Genomic DNA, 16,784 nt, shown 5'->3' on the forward strand with positions numbered 1-16,784 from the left:
ATACGACGTTATGTGGTCAACACCATAAACATACAATCCGGTACACCGGTTGACTGACTCCAGCGAAGACCGATGTTGACTCCGGCGTTGACCAAAAAAAATGTATCAAATTTTTTTTTCTGTTAAAATTCAAAAATAATAAATATTATATATAAACATTTTTGTTTTTTCATGATTAAGAAACATATTCAATTCAAGATATCTATATATATATAAAAATCTTTGATAATCAGATTATTTAAATACTACAAAATCAATCAAATCAAATTCAACTACTTTTATTAGAAAAACAATAGTAGATAAAATCAAAGAAAATCAATAAAATCAAATTCAACTACTTGCATGGTAAATGTTGTATAAAATTTTAGATACTTTTACTATATAATTTTAGATACTTTTACTATATAATTTTAGATACTTTAATGTTATAAAATAATTTTAGCAAAACAATATATTTGATTTGAGGGTATGTTTGCAAAAGGGTATAGAATAAGAGTATTTTTGCAAATTCCTTTATATTACATCTTGAAAATAATTATCAATGATTTTTTTTTAACTATTAGTTTAGCTTTAAAAATAAAAATTAACTAATTATAAGAATGAGTACATTAGAGATATAGAAAAATATTAGGATATTGAATTGAATATGTTTTTAATTATGAATAACCATTAATGATTTAATATAATTGCTTTTAAAGAAACAAAATTTAGAATACAAAAAACAATGTATTCTAAAAAAATGTATTCTAATTTTTTTGTTTTTAAAAAAAATTATATTAAATCATTAATGGTTTTTCATAATTAAAAATATATTCAATTCAATATCCTAATATTATTTTTTCTAATGAAAGTAGTTGAATTTGATTTTATTGATTTTGTAGTATTTAAATAATCTGATTATCAAAATATATATATATATATATATCTTGAAAATAATTTTAATGATTTTTATTTAATCATTTATTTAGCTTCAAAAATAAAACTAACTAATTATAAGAATGAATACATTAAAGATAAATTGAATTGAATATGTTTCTTAATCATGAAAAACCAAAAATGTTTATATATAATATTTCTTATTTTGATTTTTAATAGAAAAAAAATGTTGATACATTTTTTTTGGTCAACGCCGGAGTCAACATCGGTTTTCGCCGGAATCAGTCAACCGGTGTACCGGATTGTATGCCTATGGTGTTGATCATATAACGTTATATAGTTCATACATGTGACCATGTAATACATATACTTCGTGTAGTTGAAGATACAATAGTATACTTGGTATGTATGACCATATTTTTTTGTATACTTCATGTAGCTAGCCATCTTTTTTCCATAATTAACCTGTCCCTAAAAACCATGAAGGTCTAAAGTTTAAGTACGGAACATTCTTATCGGAGAATACCTTAAAAGAAACCATAAGTTATCCACATTAATTAAAATTCGAGAATGAACCTTCTTTTCTTCCTAGATCAAAACCCGAAATCTCGGGTAATGCAAGGACGGCCAAATGTATACCACTAGCTTTATATTCAAGTTTCTTTCCTCCTCAATAGTGGCAAGCGCTAGTTCAGGAGTCAAGGACTCTCTATATATCCCTCAATAGTGTGGAGCTTCTTCTCCTAATCTTAGCCCATTTTGAACATCTCGGCCCATGTATGTAACATTTTGGGCATTCATACTTTCAAGAAGATCCTGAAGAAGTAGCTATACAAGCCCAATAAGCTAAAATTGTTTCTTCTGTGGTTGTTTTACATTATGTGATAGTGATTCGGTTGTGGGCGCAACAACACAACTGGCTAGAATAAAACCTCGTCGTTATTTTCTCATTCCACCACATAGTATTGTTTTAATATTTGAAGGTGACATGACATCTAGCGACTTTCGATTTCATTGATTTGATGTGAGACCCAAAAAAAAATCTGATGAGACCAATCTATTTGTTCTAGCCAGCGGCATGAAAACTATGATATTAATTGCTTGGGTTCGAAATTTATTTGGTTACCCAAAAATATTCATGATCATATAATGTTTTGTTTTCGTCAACATACGGTATCATCACAAGTGTACCCTATGACATAAAAGTCCATATGGCACGGTCGTTTCTGGTAAAGTGACTGGGATCAGTTCATGACATGCCGAAGATCTTTCTCTTTAATTCTTTGACGCACAAATAAAAAGAAAAAGTCAACGGAAAATGTCATCATCATCTGTTTGGGTTGATGACAAATGTTTTAAATTCTGAAGCAGAGGAAATAAATATAAAACGACGGAAGACAAAACCAAACAAATAAAGCAGCTGGACAGTGGACCATTTTAGTTTTTTTTTTTTTTTTTAGCTTGTTTCCGTCTAAACGCAATCATACATACAGATCTCCTCTCCGATTCTTCTACCTACATATACAATATTCATTTTTACATACGTACGTAACCTTTACCTAACTCACTTCTTTTATTTTGGCTTCTAGAAGCCTTGTTAATTCAGTAAACGGAAGTAAATCACCTATTTTTTGGAAACGACAACTTCCCCTTTTGGTACCTAAATTCCATTTTTATCCGACCTTAGTTGGATTAAGCAATTTTCCTAACTTACGTATATATTTATTCTTTTTATTAATTTATTGGCTTCCATCTAAATTGGGTGTGTTTCTTCTTTCTTGACCACTTTAGTAGACACAATCCGTATCATCACTACGATCATATGTATAGTCTTTCTTGACTGCAGTGCCTTATCTTTTGCTGTTGATATGAGAAAGTTTGCATCTTATCTTTTCCGGAATCATTTTTTTTTTAATTCTCCAGTAGTGTTCGGTAGTTGTGTACCTCATTTATACTCCTTTATAAATAAATCAAATATATTAGTTATAGTTTAAGGGTTAAGATTGTCAAAAATGAGAGTTAAATTAGCCAACAACATATAATATCAGTTTATAACCAAGTGGCAAAAGTAAGTAGTTTGACCAAAATACTATTGTATCCACTAATGATTATGTTATTTTATAAAAAAATACATTATACAAGTTGTATGCACCTTTTATATTGCACATGTAACCTGGTACAGTGAAAACATGCATGTGAGTTATATAAAAAAAAGAGTATGGGATCCCACAATGACAAAAGTAATAACAATTCTCATGTGATTTTGTCTCTTCCAAACACTTCCGTATCTTTTGATGGAAAAGGGAAAGCATTTAAGAGAGGCACGACGCCATCATGTCCGTTAAGAGTTTCTCTCTTTTAAGTTCATTTGGATGCTTGGAATCATCTTTATGATATGTTAGACATGTCAACGTGGTGCCCCATGAACCACCGGTTAGCTTCACCTACCCTTCCACTCTACTCCTCCGACAAAACGAAAAAAAGTTACCTCAAACAAAATGGACATACATAACCAATAAATGACAATTAAATTTCATTAAAATTCTAGAATAAAAAGTGCGTTACGTTACTAAATAATTAATCTACATGACATAAACAAAACCAATACATTAGATTTCATTCAGTTTTATAAAAACTGAGGCATACACTTGTGATCTAATTGCATGGTGGACAATCATCGTCTATAATATTTAAGGATTTTTTGAATTGATAATAGCATCCACGAGGATATTATAGATGTTATTACCTTCCACGAGATAATGTTTTTTTTCTTTTAAAAGAGAAATTTAAAAGTGCATGATTCATGATTCAACAGTTTGTTATATAAACCAACAAATAAGTCGGCAACTAACCTTGACTCAGAGACAGAGAGAGAAGTGAGTAGTAGCGTGTGGAGGAGATGGATCCAACGACGCCGTTGCTTACGGATAGTGGCCAACCAGAGGAGGATTACGCTCCGGCGAGAAGCTGGACCGATGTGAAGCGAGTTCTGTATACGGAGTCGGCTAAGATGTGGCTCATAGCTGCTCCCGTTGGGTTCAACATCATCTGCCAGTACGGCGTTAGCTCCGTTACTAATATCTTTGTTGGCCACATCGGTGAGGTTGAGCTCTCCGCTGTCTCTATCTCTCTCTCCGTCATCGGCTCCTTCTCCTTCGGTTTCTTGGTAACCCTTTTCCTCCCTCAGTACTAATTAATACGTGTTTGGTTTCGTGTTGGAACATAAGTGAAAACTAAATCTATGGCATATGTAGTAGTTATACATGCAATTGTGAAATGAGCTTAAGATTTTTCAGATGAACTAAGTTTAGTTTTGGTTTTGCAACACTTGCAGCTTGGTATGGGAAGTGCACTAGAAACACTCTGTGGCCAAGCATATGGAGCTGGTCAAGTCAATATGTTAGGAGTTTATATGCAGAGATCTTGGATTATCTTATTCGTTTCATGTATCTGCCTCCTTCCTCTTTACATATTCGCCACGCCTGCTCTGAGACTACTCGGTCAAGCCGAAGAGATTGCAGTTCCAGCTGGACAGTTCACCATTTTAACCATCCCACAACTCTTCTCACTAGCCTTCACTTTCCCAACCTCTAAGTTCCTTCAAGCGCAGAGCAAAGTTGTCGCTATCGCTTGGATTGGGTTTGTGGCTCTTGCCCTACACGTTGGTATGCTCTGGCTGTTTATTATCGTGTTTGGTTGGGGAACAAATGGTGCTGCTTTGGCGTTTAATGTTACAAACTGGGGAACAGCAATTGCCCAAATTGTTTATGTGATTGGTTGGTGTAATGAAGGCTGGACTGGTTTGTCTTGGTTGGCTTTTAAAGATATTTGGGCTTTCGTTAGACTCTCCATTGCATCCGCTGTTATGCTCTGTCTTGAAATCTGGTATATGATGAGTATCATCGTCCTTACTGGCCGCCTTGACAATGCTGTTATCGCTGTTGATTCCCTTTCTATATGGTGAGCTTCCCAGTACTAACATTTACCCCCAACTAAGCTTGCAAGTATCTGACTCTTTAACGTTTTCACTCTTTGGATTTTACATTTTCAGCATGAATGTCAACGGATTAGAGGCCATGTTGTTCATCGGAATAAACGCTGCTATAAGGTATCATCTCAATCTGAGAATCTTTGTTTTTTTTTTGTTCTTGTTGTTCAGCTGACAATTCAACTTCTCATGTGTCTACGTACTACTTGTGTACTATTAGTGTCCGCGTTTCCAATGAGCTTGGACTCGGCCGTCCACGAGCAGCTAAATACTCTGTCTGTGTCACCGTCATACAGTCTCTCCTCATTGGTCTTGTCTTTATGGTGGCTATCATCATAGCCAGAGACCATTTCGCCATCATCTTCACAAGCAGCAAAGTGATTCAACGCGCAGTGTCTAAGCTAGCTTATCTTCTTGGTATAACCATGGTTCTCAACAGCGTGCAGCCGGTTATTTCTGGTACAAACTCATGTCCATATCTAAACAAAAGTGGAGGTCTGATCATCAGATTTATAACAGTCCTGGTTTGTTCATCTTATTAGGTGTGGCTGTTGGAGGTGGTTGGCAAGGTTTAGTGGCTTATATCAACTTGGGTTGTTACTACATTTTCGGCCTTCCCTTCGGGTATCTTCTTGGTTACAAAGCAAACTTTGGAGTGATGGTAAGAGAATGGCATGTATTTATAAATCTACTGAAATGAGTTAAGCAGTTCATCGTAAAGCTTATACTATAATGTTTTTTAGGGACTTTGGTCTGGAATGATAGCCGGGACAGCGCTTCAAACATTGTTACTGTTGATCGTTCTGTATAAGACAAACTGGAATAAAGAGGTAAGAAACGGAAAAAACAAAACTATACACTTTTGTTCATGGTGGAGATCTGATTTGGTGCTTGAGATCGATTGAAATTCAATACGTACATAAATAAATAAACTGTGATGAACAGGTGGCGGAGACGATGGAACGTATGAAGAAATGGGGAGGGAGTGAGACGACATCGAAGGACGTAATTGCGTGATTGATGCTATTTTTTTTTGTTTTGTTAAGCTTACAAAAAAAAACTTTGTAACTCTGGGCATTTTGTTTAGTTGTTTTTCATTGGTTTGGCAACAATAGCTCTGTTTAGGCTGTAGGAAACTGTTCAATCAGTGATGTTCTGTTTCTTTCCCAACAAGAAAAGAAAAAAAAAGAGCAATTGAAGCATAAAAATTCTAGCGATCTTGAACTAATTAATAGCATTTCAAATGCTTGACAAGACAATTCAAGATTTCCATTTACTCATAGATTTGTATTTATAGTGTTAAACAGTTATGTATCAATAGTGGTAAATAATAACACATGGTCAGGATGGCCGAGTGGTCTAAGGCGCCAGACTCAAGTTCTGGTCTTCGTAAGAGGGCGTGGGTTCAAATCCCACTTCTGACATTTCTTTCTGCTTTTTTGTTCTTCAAACGAGCGCCATCCTTTAGATCCAATCCTTGATGCTTCTTCCCTCGTCTCTATATGTAGTCTTCATATCCTAAGATTCATCACTTTGTTTTGTATTGTAGCCTTAGTACGTAATTCTACTTACTGATATATTTTGTTTATTAAGCGAGAGTTACTTGTGCAAAGAACAGAGTCTGAATTATATTGTCTTTTCAGCAACTCTTATTACACTAGCTTTGAGCTATATAATCTAACTCTTCTTATTGGAGGATTCTCTGCGAAGAACTCAACTCCTTGTGTTGTTGATTAGTCTCAACGTAGCAACTTGCAAAAGTTATTATATATGGAGATGACCAATTCTTTGATCAGCTAAACACATTGGACAAATCATCATGACAAAGATTTCTCAAAATCAAACATATAACTTGAATAAAAAAAAGGTTTTTGTCATATATAAAAAAGCATAGTGTTACAAAACAATTGGAAAACGTTGTCCAGGGGATAATAAAAAGAGAAAGAGAGAGAGCGGAAACAATTTAACCTATATGAGCAAGAAACAATCGACCATCACCATCCATCCAAATAGCTAAATCCAAACTAATTATTAGATATATATACACACACATTAAAGAGAAATAAATGGACACCCTGAGGCATGGAGGTTGAGGTGGTAGCAATATCAGACGATAACTTGTCCTGTTAAATGATAATGTAAGAGACTAAAGATGACGACAGATCTTTTTCCAATTGCAAAGGGTTATATATGAAAAGAATGGAAAACTATATAACCTGCTGAGTATCAAATATATCAGAGCCACGAGTGGTCTGATACTGATCAGATCCCTCCTTCAAGTCAAGTTTTTCCATACGGGTAGAAAAAGCTTCCAGCGACTGCTGAGAGGCCAACCTACATAAGAGCAGCGACAATCATTACCATCGACAATAAAAGCTATCATCTATGCAAACACATTAGAGAGATGATAGAAAGAAAATGAATGTATACGTTGATGTCGACGGACTCATGGCAGTGGTAGTAGTCTTTTTCTTTCTAGGATAACAAATCAGAGTCAACTTGGGCTCCGGCTGTTATAAATCATATCAAGATGTTCTAGTTAATAAACAAATCAATCAATAATTAAAATTAAATTAAATAAAAACCCTATCGATGACAGAAATGACAGAAACTAAAAAGATTCTCAATTCCGATTCGCAAAAGGTATACTATACATATATATATGAAAAGAAAGAAGCCAATTACCCTGTTCAGCACAGACTGAAGCCAGTTCTGATCGCAAGAATCCATCCAGGCCTGATTCAAACCGAATCGCTTCATTCGGCGTAAGATGGAAGCAAAAGACCCCACGGACTTTCTCCTTCCCACAATCTTCCCACGGTGACGTACTCCGGCCATACTACCGTTCTTCTGCGGATATGCTCTGCCTCCTCTAAAAGAGCTCTCTTTTTTGGGTGGGGTGGTTTACAAGTAATTTGGGCCTAAATCAACGTTTATTATCTTCCTACATTCTTAAGCCATAGATACTCTTTACTCACCTAACACATTCGTACTATTTGCCAAGTGAGATTAGCTCTGGCCAGTCTCTACCACTTCTGACAATTTCACTGGATTAAATATGCATAAATCATAATAAATGCTGTGTGCTGATCACACGGTCCATGCGTCTCTGGCGCTCACAACACCATCGTAAGTTTGTAACAGCAAGAGCACGCAAAGACCTTCTTATTGGTTGGATCAATAGCAGAGACAAGAGAGTCAAGCTGCTTGCTCGGTCTAACTTCCTATCAGTGACGTACATAAAGTACGCAGAGCAAGTGGAAAGCTACACGCTCTCAAAGGCAAACAACCCCTTAATGTAGATGGACCCGTTGGATCTCTCTTCTTCGACCTTCTCGGACCTCGAGATTTTTCAGATTGGTTACCTCAACGGGTCTCTTCAGATTGGTTACCTCGAGATTTTTCAGATTGCTCGGTCTAACCTCGAGATTTTTCTTCTTCTTTTTGTTATCATATGTCATTATATCTTTAAATCTTCTAAAACACACTAATGATATTCACTACGAGGTCACGTTGTTTAAATTAATCAATCTTGAAAATGCTATAAATTTTTATCCCATAATTCAAAAACCTTGTAAGCCACGTGAACCAAAAGCAGAGGATTCAAAATGATTACAAAACTCAAACTTAGATAAAAAAAAAAACCCTACAGATTCTAAAAGAGACCCGAGACACAGAGCAAAATCTGAGGAACTGGAGGGATAAACGAAATGTAAAACAAACTTCTAAGCAGCAGTAGCGGCCTTTGTCTTCTTAGGCATACGGTAGCCACCAACGACACAGGCGTGGTCACGCTCGAATGGCTCAAGGGTCACTTGCTCAGCTGGCCTGAATTGCTCCGCTTGCAACTTCTTCACTTCGGTTTGGAACACAGCTTCTGCTGGAACAGTTGAGTCGATACAGTTCGCCTGCAAAACAATGAGAGGGCATACATGTTTACTAATCTTTCTTTGTTAAGAGATCATGGATTATATATGTTTAGGTAGCTACCGACCTTGATTGAGATAACAAAGTGACCTCCTGTTTTGAGGAAGTACGTTGCATTCAAAGCCACAATCCTAGCCTGCAAGGTTCAAAGGGAATAGATAACTTCATCAACAAATAAATATACTAGATACAACACGCAAGCTAAATATGACATTAGACAACTCAGGAAAACAATACATCCAAAAAACCAAAACCGAGATATAAAGACTGAATTTAAAATTTAAGATGGTACTTGATTAGAAAAAGAGATTGTAGACAAAAAATTCCATAGTAGATTAAGGCTTTTACTTTGGTTACTAAGTCAAAACCAAAAAAAAACGAAGCAAGATATTCTTAAGCATCAGAAACTTGGAGTTTGCATCACCCATAATGATCTGAAGGGGAATCCAAGTAAGATCATCATATGCCATTGTCAAAACACCATCTTTAAGCAAAGGGCAAAATATAATGCTATTTGGTAAAGCTAGACATTCATTGTAAGATATACACAAGAACCAAACCTGATCTGGCTGAGCAACATCAGAGAAGATAACATCAACCATGCCTACAAGCATCCTGTACTTAGCAGGGTGTCTAGCATCCTCAATGATTGGAATAACATTGGTTCTCTTCTTTGCCATGTTCACCAAATCTCTTCCACTTCTGTGTGAAAACTCAACAGCGTACACACATCCCTCCTACCAGATAACAAATCCAATATATAAGAAACTCTAATACATCTCTAAAGTCTGATAATCTACTACATAAAAGTTGAGTTTTTGCTTACAGGGCCAACAAGATCAGAGACATGAGAGACTGTGGTACCAGAAGCAGCACCAAGGTATAGAACTTTAGCACCAGGTTTCTACATTGAAACGTAAAAACAACCATCAATATATGAATCAAGTCTCACAAACAGAAGACTCAATAAGATTCACTTACAATCCAGATGTTATCAACACCACCGAGAATAGCAGCTGCCAACTTAGAACGGAAAGGGTTCCAGACTCTGTATTCAACCTTAGTTCCATCTTCGTTCTGCAGATTCAAACCACAAAAATCATTAAGAACGAACTCATCCAAGAGAGGCAAATACAAAGCATCAATCAATCAACCAATCCTATATGTAATATACCTGAACAGAGATTCTCTTCTCGTTGTAGACAGCTTCACCAGGGACCAAGTTCTTGGTGACAAGAGCATCTTCTTTACCCTTTGCAATAAACACTCCTGCGTGTCTGTGAGGTTCTACAATGACTTTGCTTCCTCCTTTCATCCCACCACGGGCTGCTGGTCCTCTGCCTCCACGGCCACGGTCACCTCTTCCTCCTCTTCCTCCTCTGCCGCCACGACCACCACGGTCGCTGAAACCTCTTCCTCCTCTACCACCGCCGCCACCTCGTCCACCGCTGAATCCACCATCACCTCTTCCGCCACTGTACCCACCGCGACCACGTCCACCGCTGAATCCACCACTTCCTGTACACAAAACACCATTCAGTAAAGACTCCATGTTCTTCCTGAACTACTTTACTATAAACTACAAATCCTATAGAACAAGCAAAGACCCAATACAGTTCTAAGAAAAAAGGAACAACCTTGACAACCAGCTCAGCTAAACAAAAAGAGTTCAGAGAGTGTAACTCGCCATTGTTAATCTAATAAACAAACAAGGGAGAAAAAAAAAAGAGAAAGAGGCGGCTAGGGTTCTTACCAGTTAGAGGAGGTCTCATATTTGCGTTATATTCGAGAGAGACTGCTGCTACAATCAAGGAGAGAAGCTTTCAATGAGAGAGAGAGAACGCCCGAATAGAGAAGAACAAGCTGCGCTCGCGAGTCATTTTATACCCAAGTCTTTCAAGCTAGGGTTTTTACAGGGTTTTAAAAAAAGCTGCTTTATTTACGTTTCGGTCCTTATACTAATGTTTTTATGTCTTTTCGGGTATTAATTATTTCGAATTAAAATTTTACCCCTTTTGTAATTTATTTTGTATTCTTTAACATGTTGTTGGTTTGTTATAAAACTTGTATGGAATTAGGTCAGAACAAAAAAAAAACAGACTATCCATTACATTCGTTGCAAATGAAAATGAAATCCCAATAGCGTCGCACATATAATCAAATATCAAATTAAGAGGGCATATCTTAATTTGAAGAAAAAAATGTGACATGGTTTTTTTTTTATAAAGAATACTAGTATGTCACAAAAGATTACCTTAAGAGTATAATATTCCTAATTCGAGCATGGAAGCCCAATTCACATTAATGAAACTAATTAATTGAACATACGAGGAAATTATATAGTCTTAGACCCCGAAACTTCTTTGATTAAAGGAGATTAGTTCTGGTAACTAAAACATACTTATAACTTTAGAGAGATAGTAGCTCCCGATCGAAGATAGTCTACACGGACGAACCACACACGATAGGAACAACAAGAGTAGTCATCATGTGATGAGAGAGCAGCAAGAATTTAATGAAGCGGAACCAGATCGAGGGAAATGTATTTGCGGGAAGAGAGTTAGTGTCAATTCTAACTCCCTTTCTTAACTTGATCAGTAGTTACCTATGTCCCCATCATCAATAAGCATATCCCAAAAAAACAATGATAAAATTCTGATTCCACGAGCGATAAAATTTATTGGACTGCTAAATATATGGGCCTTAATCTTATTTTCTGGGCCATAATATGAAGCAAGTTCTCGTGTTGGACCAAAACCATGTAAATTATTTTCTTTTGTAAATGGGGTCCAATAAAAATATAGAAAAATCACCAAGGGTAAATAATAGAAGACGTATAAAAATTTTATGATCCTAACTCCCTCCATTACAAAAGAAACGAATCTTACTTTAGTTAGTCTAACGAAGTAAGAGACTTATAGTAACTCAAAATGATCAGTGAGTTAACATGTTCTCATTCAATTAAAATAAAAGTCAATACTCCAATATTAAAACACCAATTGCATCACAATCAATGAGTGAGTTATTGATATGAGATTAGTGTATATGTAAACACGGAATGGATAAACTAGAATGAACAAAAAAAACAAATGGAAGAGAATGGAGAGAAGAAGTGTGCATGTGGGATGTTGGGGGAAATAGGGCCCATTCCCATCCTTTTTCTTTTTGAGTCTCTCCCTACCAATCATTCTAACTTTTCTCTACTTCTAAATTCTAAATTGTTTATTTCTATTTGTCAAATTAATGGTTATGCTTTAAATATGTAATAGAGAGAGGCATATACATGTAGTAGAGTAGCTAGCTAGGTCATAGGCTCAAAATGTTTTTATTATATATGAGTGAAGATTCTCATTTGATTATTCCACTTACTTGGCACTTTAGTTTCTATCATATTCAATGTCTACTAGATAAGCATGTGGCTGCTAGTGGATGACGACCACCTTTGGAGGTTAAATTTTGTTAGTAATATTCCATTTATAGTTTATGCTTTTTTGTGGATGTATCTATGTAAGACCACTTACAATGGGATTGTTGAAAATAAAATTCAAACTGCTTAATTGATGCAATGGGAATGTTGAGAAATCGAAAAAAAAATGATGTGGATTCTCACAAGTTTTGAATTATTTCAACGGGTTGAAAAAAAAAGTGAAGGTGCAATCTTTACACGTGTCATGTGTTTACTGGATAAAAAAAATCTGCACAATAAAATATAGATAGATACATCCGAAAAAAATGCAGTATATTTATTGAGTTTTTTTTTACATCTACATTATTGAAAATAATTATTGTTATGATATTACATTAAAAAAAAAAAATTATACAAAAGTCATCATTTTTCATATTCTATAAATAGAGACTTGTTTCTTTAGATTTGGACACAGAAAAAAAAAACCATCTTCTTCACAATAATTTTCTATTTACCTCTCGTAAATTCTTGATTTTATCTTTTTCAGTCTTTTCTGAAAAAATGGATCCAAACAATAACCCTTCTAACACCCAAAATTCTTCTAATTACCCTTTTAACTATCCAAATCCTAACAATTATCCATATCAAAATTAAAATTCCAACTAATCTCCAAATATGCCAAATTATGGTTTTCGACCAATTATCCATATGGTTTTCGACAACCTCAATATGATTGTTGAGGATGAACGTGATACATATATTCAATGGTGGAACGATTATGATCAATCTAAGGCAAGTGGGTCTAGTATACCACAACCATTCTCGACCGAGGTGCTACCTGCATTTGCAAATCATGTACGTGCTAGATCCGAATTGCGTGATTCAAGTGTGCATCACGAATTGTAAGCAGATATAGTCAAACATATATGGGCAAAGTTTGAAATATCTCGTGATTAAAATAATTTTGAAGTGTTTGAGTTGAGTCTATTGTACTAGTTATGTGTTTTATTGGTTGTATTGTGTGCTTCTTATTGTATTGTATTGTGTTATTCTTATTGTATTGTATTGCATTTTTAAGTTTTTCGTAACTTTATTGTTTTTATAATGACTCTCTTTATTTTCTTTTTTACTATTTATATTTTTTTAATTAAAGAACATAAAATTGAAATAAAACTAAAAATAAAAAAAAAAATATTTAACTCTTAATTACATTAATTAAAATTTAAGCGATAGTCGTTATTAATACGTAATCGGAAAAACTAAAACATAAAAGAAATTAAAAATAATAAAATAAAAAAAGGGTAGAATAGGGTATTGAATTTTACTAAACAAACCATTGTAGGGTGTAAAATTTTAGTGGATGTTGAATAATTAGGAGAAAAAGAGAAAAAAAAATATGAAAAAAGAGATATGATGTGGTGGGTGTTGAATCTTAAACAATTATTGATAGTCTAATGCATATCCATTTCGTATCTATCTACACGTTGCGAGACTTGCATAGTTCAAACATAATATAAACTTTCGATCTGTAGAGGTGTGGATAAGTGAAGCCTTGTTTAGTCGACATGTTGATTAAGTTGATTAGATAGATATACTATATATGATTAAACTCAAGTTTAATTACGATAGATCGATATATATATATAATATGTAAGTGGAATTCTCGAGCATATATAGTAGGAAGAATTTATAATGGTACGTTAAAGTCATATACTCGTATTATGTTGCATATATCATATATGATCTAGTGTATATCTGTATATAACTAATCAAATCAAAAGGAGAATAGTGGGGAAAAAATGTGTTGAAATTTGAAAGGGTTCTATGACGAAAAGGAATGAAGTAGTAATATCTATTGTAAATTGAAGGTTATTTTACGTAAGTATGTGCCACTAATCCACGTTATCGTAAAAGAGAAAATCTTAAAGTAATTTTCTTAGGTCAAAGTATAAAGGAGTAGATTTTTTTTGAGGCACAAAAAGAGTAAATAATTATAGTTCGTAAAGTACAGAGAAATCCTCCTATTTTAGTCGTCACATGTAACATGTTTTATTGCAACGGCTGCTTTGTTTAAATTGTTTGTCATATCATTTAGGAGACTAGCTAAAAAGAGTAGAGACTACAAATACCATAAAATCAAGAAGAGTGCTAGATGGTCATTTATCAGCTTTTAACCTTAAGTGACTTCTAGTATTCTACTATTTACTCTATTATATATGGTATGGTAACTGGTAAGCCATATATTCTTTAGTGGTCACTCCTCGCCTATTCAGAATTTATTTCTGCAACGATTGGAATCGAAAGTTCTATACCAACAATGAAAATCAAAATTAAATTTCCACAGAGAAAAAAATAACAAAGTAGATCATCATTGCCTTTAATTTCAGTTATTGATATAGTTGTCAAAAATAATCTAAAAAATGGGATATCTTTACTTCCCAAGAGACAAAGAAAGAAAGAAAGAAAGGTAAAGGGTCGCATTCGTACGCACGCACGAGGGCTAAACGTAAAAGTCATTATGCAACTCAACAAAAGCAAAAAGATAAGAAATGCAATGCACACGTGCGCTCTCTTAGCCCATATACCATGCTCTTCCTTTTTCATTGGGTGATAGATTAAGATTAATTGACTTATCTACCCTCTCAATTATTTTTCGCTTTGGTTTAGTTTAATACTCATTCATTCATTCACAAACCCTACAAAATCATAATTGATACATCATTGAAGATTTGCCATTACCAAACATCTCCTGATTCTAGTTTCAAGTGTATAACATTAAAAAAAGAAAGCCAAAAAGTGTAGTATAACATTAGTATACGAGGTCAACTACTTATTAGGTGAATTTTAATAGTATGTACTAGTAAGTTGTTAACCATTTTGATAAGGCCGTTTACAGCCGTTCAATATGATTCTGAAGGATCTCTCCTTTTAACTTTTTTAATTGATGACCAAAACCTGTATAATTGATTGACCTCTTTTTATGTCGATAAACTCTAGAGCTAATTGGTATTTTTAAGGATGTTTTTTTTTCGAATTAAAATTGTCTCTTTCAAAATTACCAATCAAAGACTCAGAAGTCTTGAAAGCAAATATCGACTCTTTTCCAAAGAAACTAGGTATATAATGTCCATCTCCTGTGTGGACGAAGAGACATCTTACTACGTGTAGCCTTTTTTCTTTACTGTATCTATATGTATATAGAACAACTGCATTTTTTTATATTCCCATAAAAACCTCACATATATCAAATGAAAGTCATTCAAATTCGTCTATATTGTTATCTCGACGCTGTGTAAATTCTTAGTGTGGTGAAATTTTAATTCTTAAAACCATTATTTTTAAAAAATCTAATTTCAGCAGACAACAACGTATCCATTATTTTCTTACAAGTTCAGTAAGAATTCTCATAACATGCAAAAGAAGCTCAAAAATTGACTACACTACAATCCAAACTCAATCGCTAAAGAGTTTTTTTTTTTTTTTGTGTGCACCTATTGCTAGAGTCTTATTCCTTTAAAAATGAGACTAGAAAATAGACTTCATAAAGAATACGTTCACTTTTCTGGTTAGTTGTTAAAGTCGGTTTCATTATACAAAATCAATAATAATGGTAAATGTAGAAAATCAATCCTATAAACGAGTAAGCAGTTGCAACTAGTAGATGACTAAAAACAATAGTTTTAAGTGAAACGAAATTCACGAATAAGCATTATATATATATATATATATATATATAATTGATTAATTAAGGATTAAAATGCTTCAGGTAACCAACATACATGAGCATGATAAATTTCAAAGACGGTATTGTGGATATAATAAAACTTTAATCAAATCATGTACGCCAATCGGCGTGTTCAGACGCTTTGAGGAAAATAAAATATGTTGCGTAAGGATTCAGAAATACTACTTTCTATTCAGAGTATCACTTTTTAATTGTTGAAATTAATTTGAATATTTCAAGTTTATGAACATTTAATGAGATAATACGCTTTTGGTTTCTTACAACATAATTTATTAATACATCGTATGCTATGTATACACACATAACTACATATCATCAATAAGCAAAAATTGGACGTATACTTTTGAGTGAAGTAGATAAACGTGCTGTTTCACACCATGCAGGAAAGAAAAAAATCACCTTTAAAGTAATCATTCCATACCCGACCTTTAGCAATAACTGTGTATGTTCGTCGACGTACACACATATTAAAGCTACTAATAAATTAGTTAGACAGGGAAAAGAAAAAAAAGAAAAAAATTAATGAAAGAAGTCACGAGGATCTCGCTCGCTAACCAAACGGAATTTGAACTGAGCGGCGCATTTATCTTAAAAGACTCGCAACAACAAAACAATAAATTATATTTTTTCTTTTTCAAAAAAAAAAAAAAAACAATAAAAAAACAAACTCACGAGTTTCGCGACGCCAGCCATTACTGAGTGTGTGGCTTTCCTTGTAATTTACCACGCACACACCAAGGGTAATTTTGGTATTTACTCTCTTCGTTTGTTGTTTTTTTTTTTTCTTTCTTTCTAAAGTTACTCAAATTTTGTAAAAAAAAAACCGGAGAAAAAGCGACGAG

General features: G+C 34.1%; 3 protein-coding genes and 2 non-coding genes across 5 annotated transcripts; 2 read left to right on the plus strand and 3 right to left on the minus strand.

Annotated features, from left to right (window-relative positions):
- Positions 1 to 3,376: 3,376 nt before the first annotated feature.
- LOC104717695 (protein DETOXIFICATION 35) lies at positions 3,377 to 6,072 on the plus strand. The gene is made up of 7 exons (XM_010435305.3): positions 3,377 to 4,042; positions 4,211 to 4,836; positions 4,928 to 4,984; positions 5,085 to 5,323; positions 5,407 to 5,525; positions 5,608 to 5,694; positions 5,810 to 6,072. The coding sequence occupies exons 1-7, from the start codon at positions 3,776 to 3,778 to the stop codon at positions 5,879 to 5,881; spliced, it is 1,467 nt and encodes a 488-aa protein (XP_010433607.1). The 5' UTR covers positions 3,377 to 3,775; the 3' UTR covers positions 5,882 to 6,072.
- Positions 6,073 to 6,204: 132 nt separating this feature from the next.
- On the plus strand, positions 6,205 to 6,288 carry TRNAL-CAA (transfer RNA leucine (anticodon CAA)). Its single transcript has one exon. It is a non-coding gene; the product is annotated as a tRNA-Leu (tRNA).
- A 405-nt stretch (positions 6,289 to 6,693) lies between these two features.
- LOC104717696 (uncharacterized) lies at positions 6,694 to 7,815 on the minus strand. Its single transcript, XM_010435306.3, has 4 exons — positions 7,550 to 7,815; positions 7,295 to 7,374; positions 7,081 to 7,198; positions 6,694 to 6,987 (listed from the first exon to the last, which is right to left on the minus strand). The coding sequence occupies exons 1-4, from the start codon at positions 7,700 to 7,702 to the stop codon at positions 6,889 to 6,891; spliced, it is 450 nt and encodes a 149-aa protein (XP_010433608.1). The 5' UTR covers positions 7,703 to 7,815; the 3' UTR covers positions 6,694 to 6,888.
- Positions 7,816 to 8,403: 588 nt separating this feature from the next.
- Positions 8,404 to 10,687, minus strand: LOC104717697 (rRNA 2'-O-methyltransferase fibrillarin 2). The gene is made up of 7 exons (XM_010435307.2): positions 10,545 to 10,687; positions 9,966 to 10,309; positions 9,773 to 9,868; positions 9,618 to 9,695; positions 9,352 to 9,528; positions 8,859 to 8,927; positions 8,404 to 8,772 (listed from the first exon to the last, which is right to left on the minus strand). Exons 1-7 carry the CDS (start codon positions 10,561 to 10,563, stop codon positions 8,590 to 8,592), a joined length of 966 nt encoding a protein of 321 aa, XP_010433609.1. The 5' UTR covers positions 10,564 to 10,687; the 3' UTR covers positions 8,404 to 8,589.
- Positions 9,188 to 9,260, minus strand: LOC147935861 (small nucleolar RNA snoR60). The gene has a single exon (XR_015569822.1). It is a non-coding gene; the product is annotated as a small nucleolar RNA snoR60 (small nucleolar RNA).
- Positions 10,688 to 16,784: the final 6,097 nt, after the last annotated feature.

The sequence above is a fragment of the Camelina sativa genome, chromosome 10 (genome assembly GCF_030686135.1).
Source record: "Camelina sativa cultivar CO46 ecotype springtype chromosome 10, ASM3068613v1".
In the NCBI taxonomy this organism is placed as follows: Eukaryota; Viridiplantae; Streptophyta; class Magnoliopsida; order Brassicales; family Brassicaceae; genus Camelina; species Camelina sativa.

Excerpts from the sequence above, each read along its gene's own strand:
- LOC104717695 (XM_010435305.3), top strand. The coding sequence starts at position 3,776 with ATGGATCCAACGACGCCGTTGCTTACGGATAGTGGCCAACCAGAGGAG. Across the intron at positions 5,526-5,607 it reads AAGCAAACTTTGGAGTGATG|GGACTTTGGTCTGGAATGAT; the intron begins GTAAGAGAATGG and ends AATGTTTTTTAG. Across the intron at positions 5,695-5,809 it reads AGACAAACTGGAATAAAGAG|GTGGCGGAGACGATGGAACG; the intron begins GTAAGAAACGGA and ends TGTGATGAACAG.
- LOC104717696 (XM_010435306.3), bottom strand. The coding sequence starts at position 7,702 with ATGGCCGGAGTACGTCACCGTGGGAAGATTGTGGGAAGGAGAAAGTCC. Across the intron at positions 7,375-7,549 it reads TTCAGTCTGTGCTGAACAGG|CCGGAGCCCAAGTTGACTCT; the intron begins GTAATTGGCTTC and ends GATTTATAACAG. Across the intron at positions 6,988-7,080 it reads ATATATTTGATACTCAGCAG|GACAAGTTATCGTCTGATAT; the intron begins GTTATATAGTTT and ends ATCATTTAACAG.
- LOC104717697 (XM_010435307.2), bottom strand. Across the intron at positions 9,529-9,617 it reads TCTCTGATCTTGTTGGCCCT|GAGGGATGTGTGTACGCTGT; the intron begins GTAAGCAAAAAC and ends GTTATCTGGTAG. Across the intron at positions 8,773-8,858 it reads ACTTTGTTATCTCAATCAAG|GCGAACTGTATCGACTCAAC; the intron begins GTCGGTAGCTAC and ends ATTGTTTTGCAG.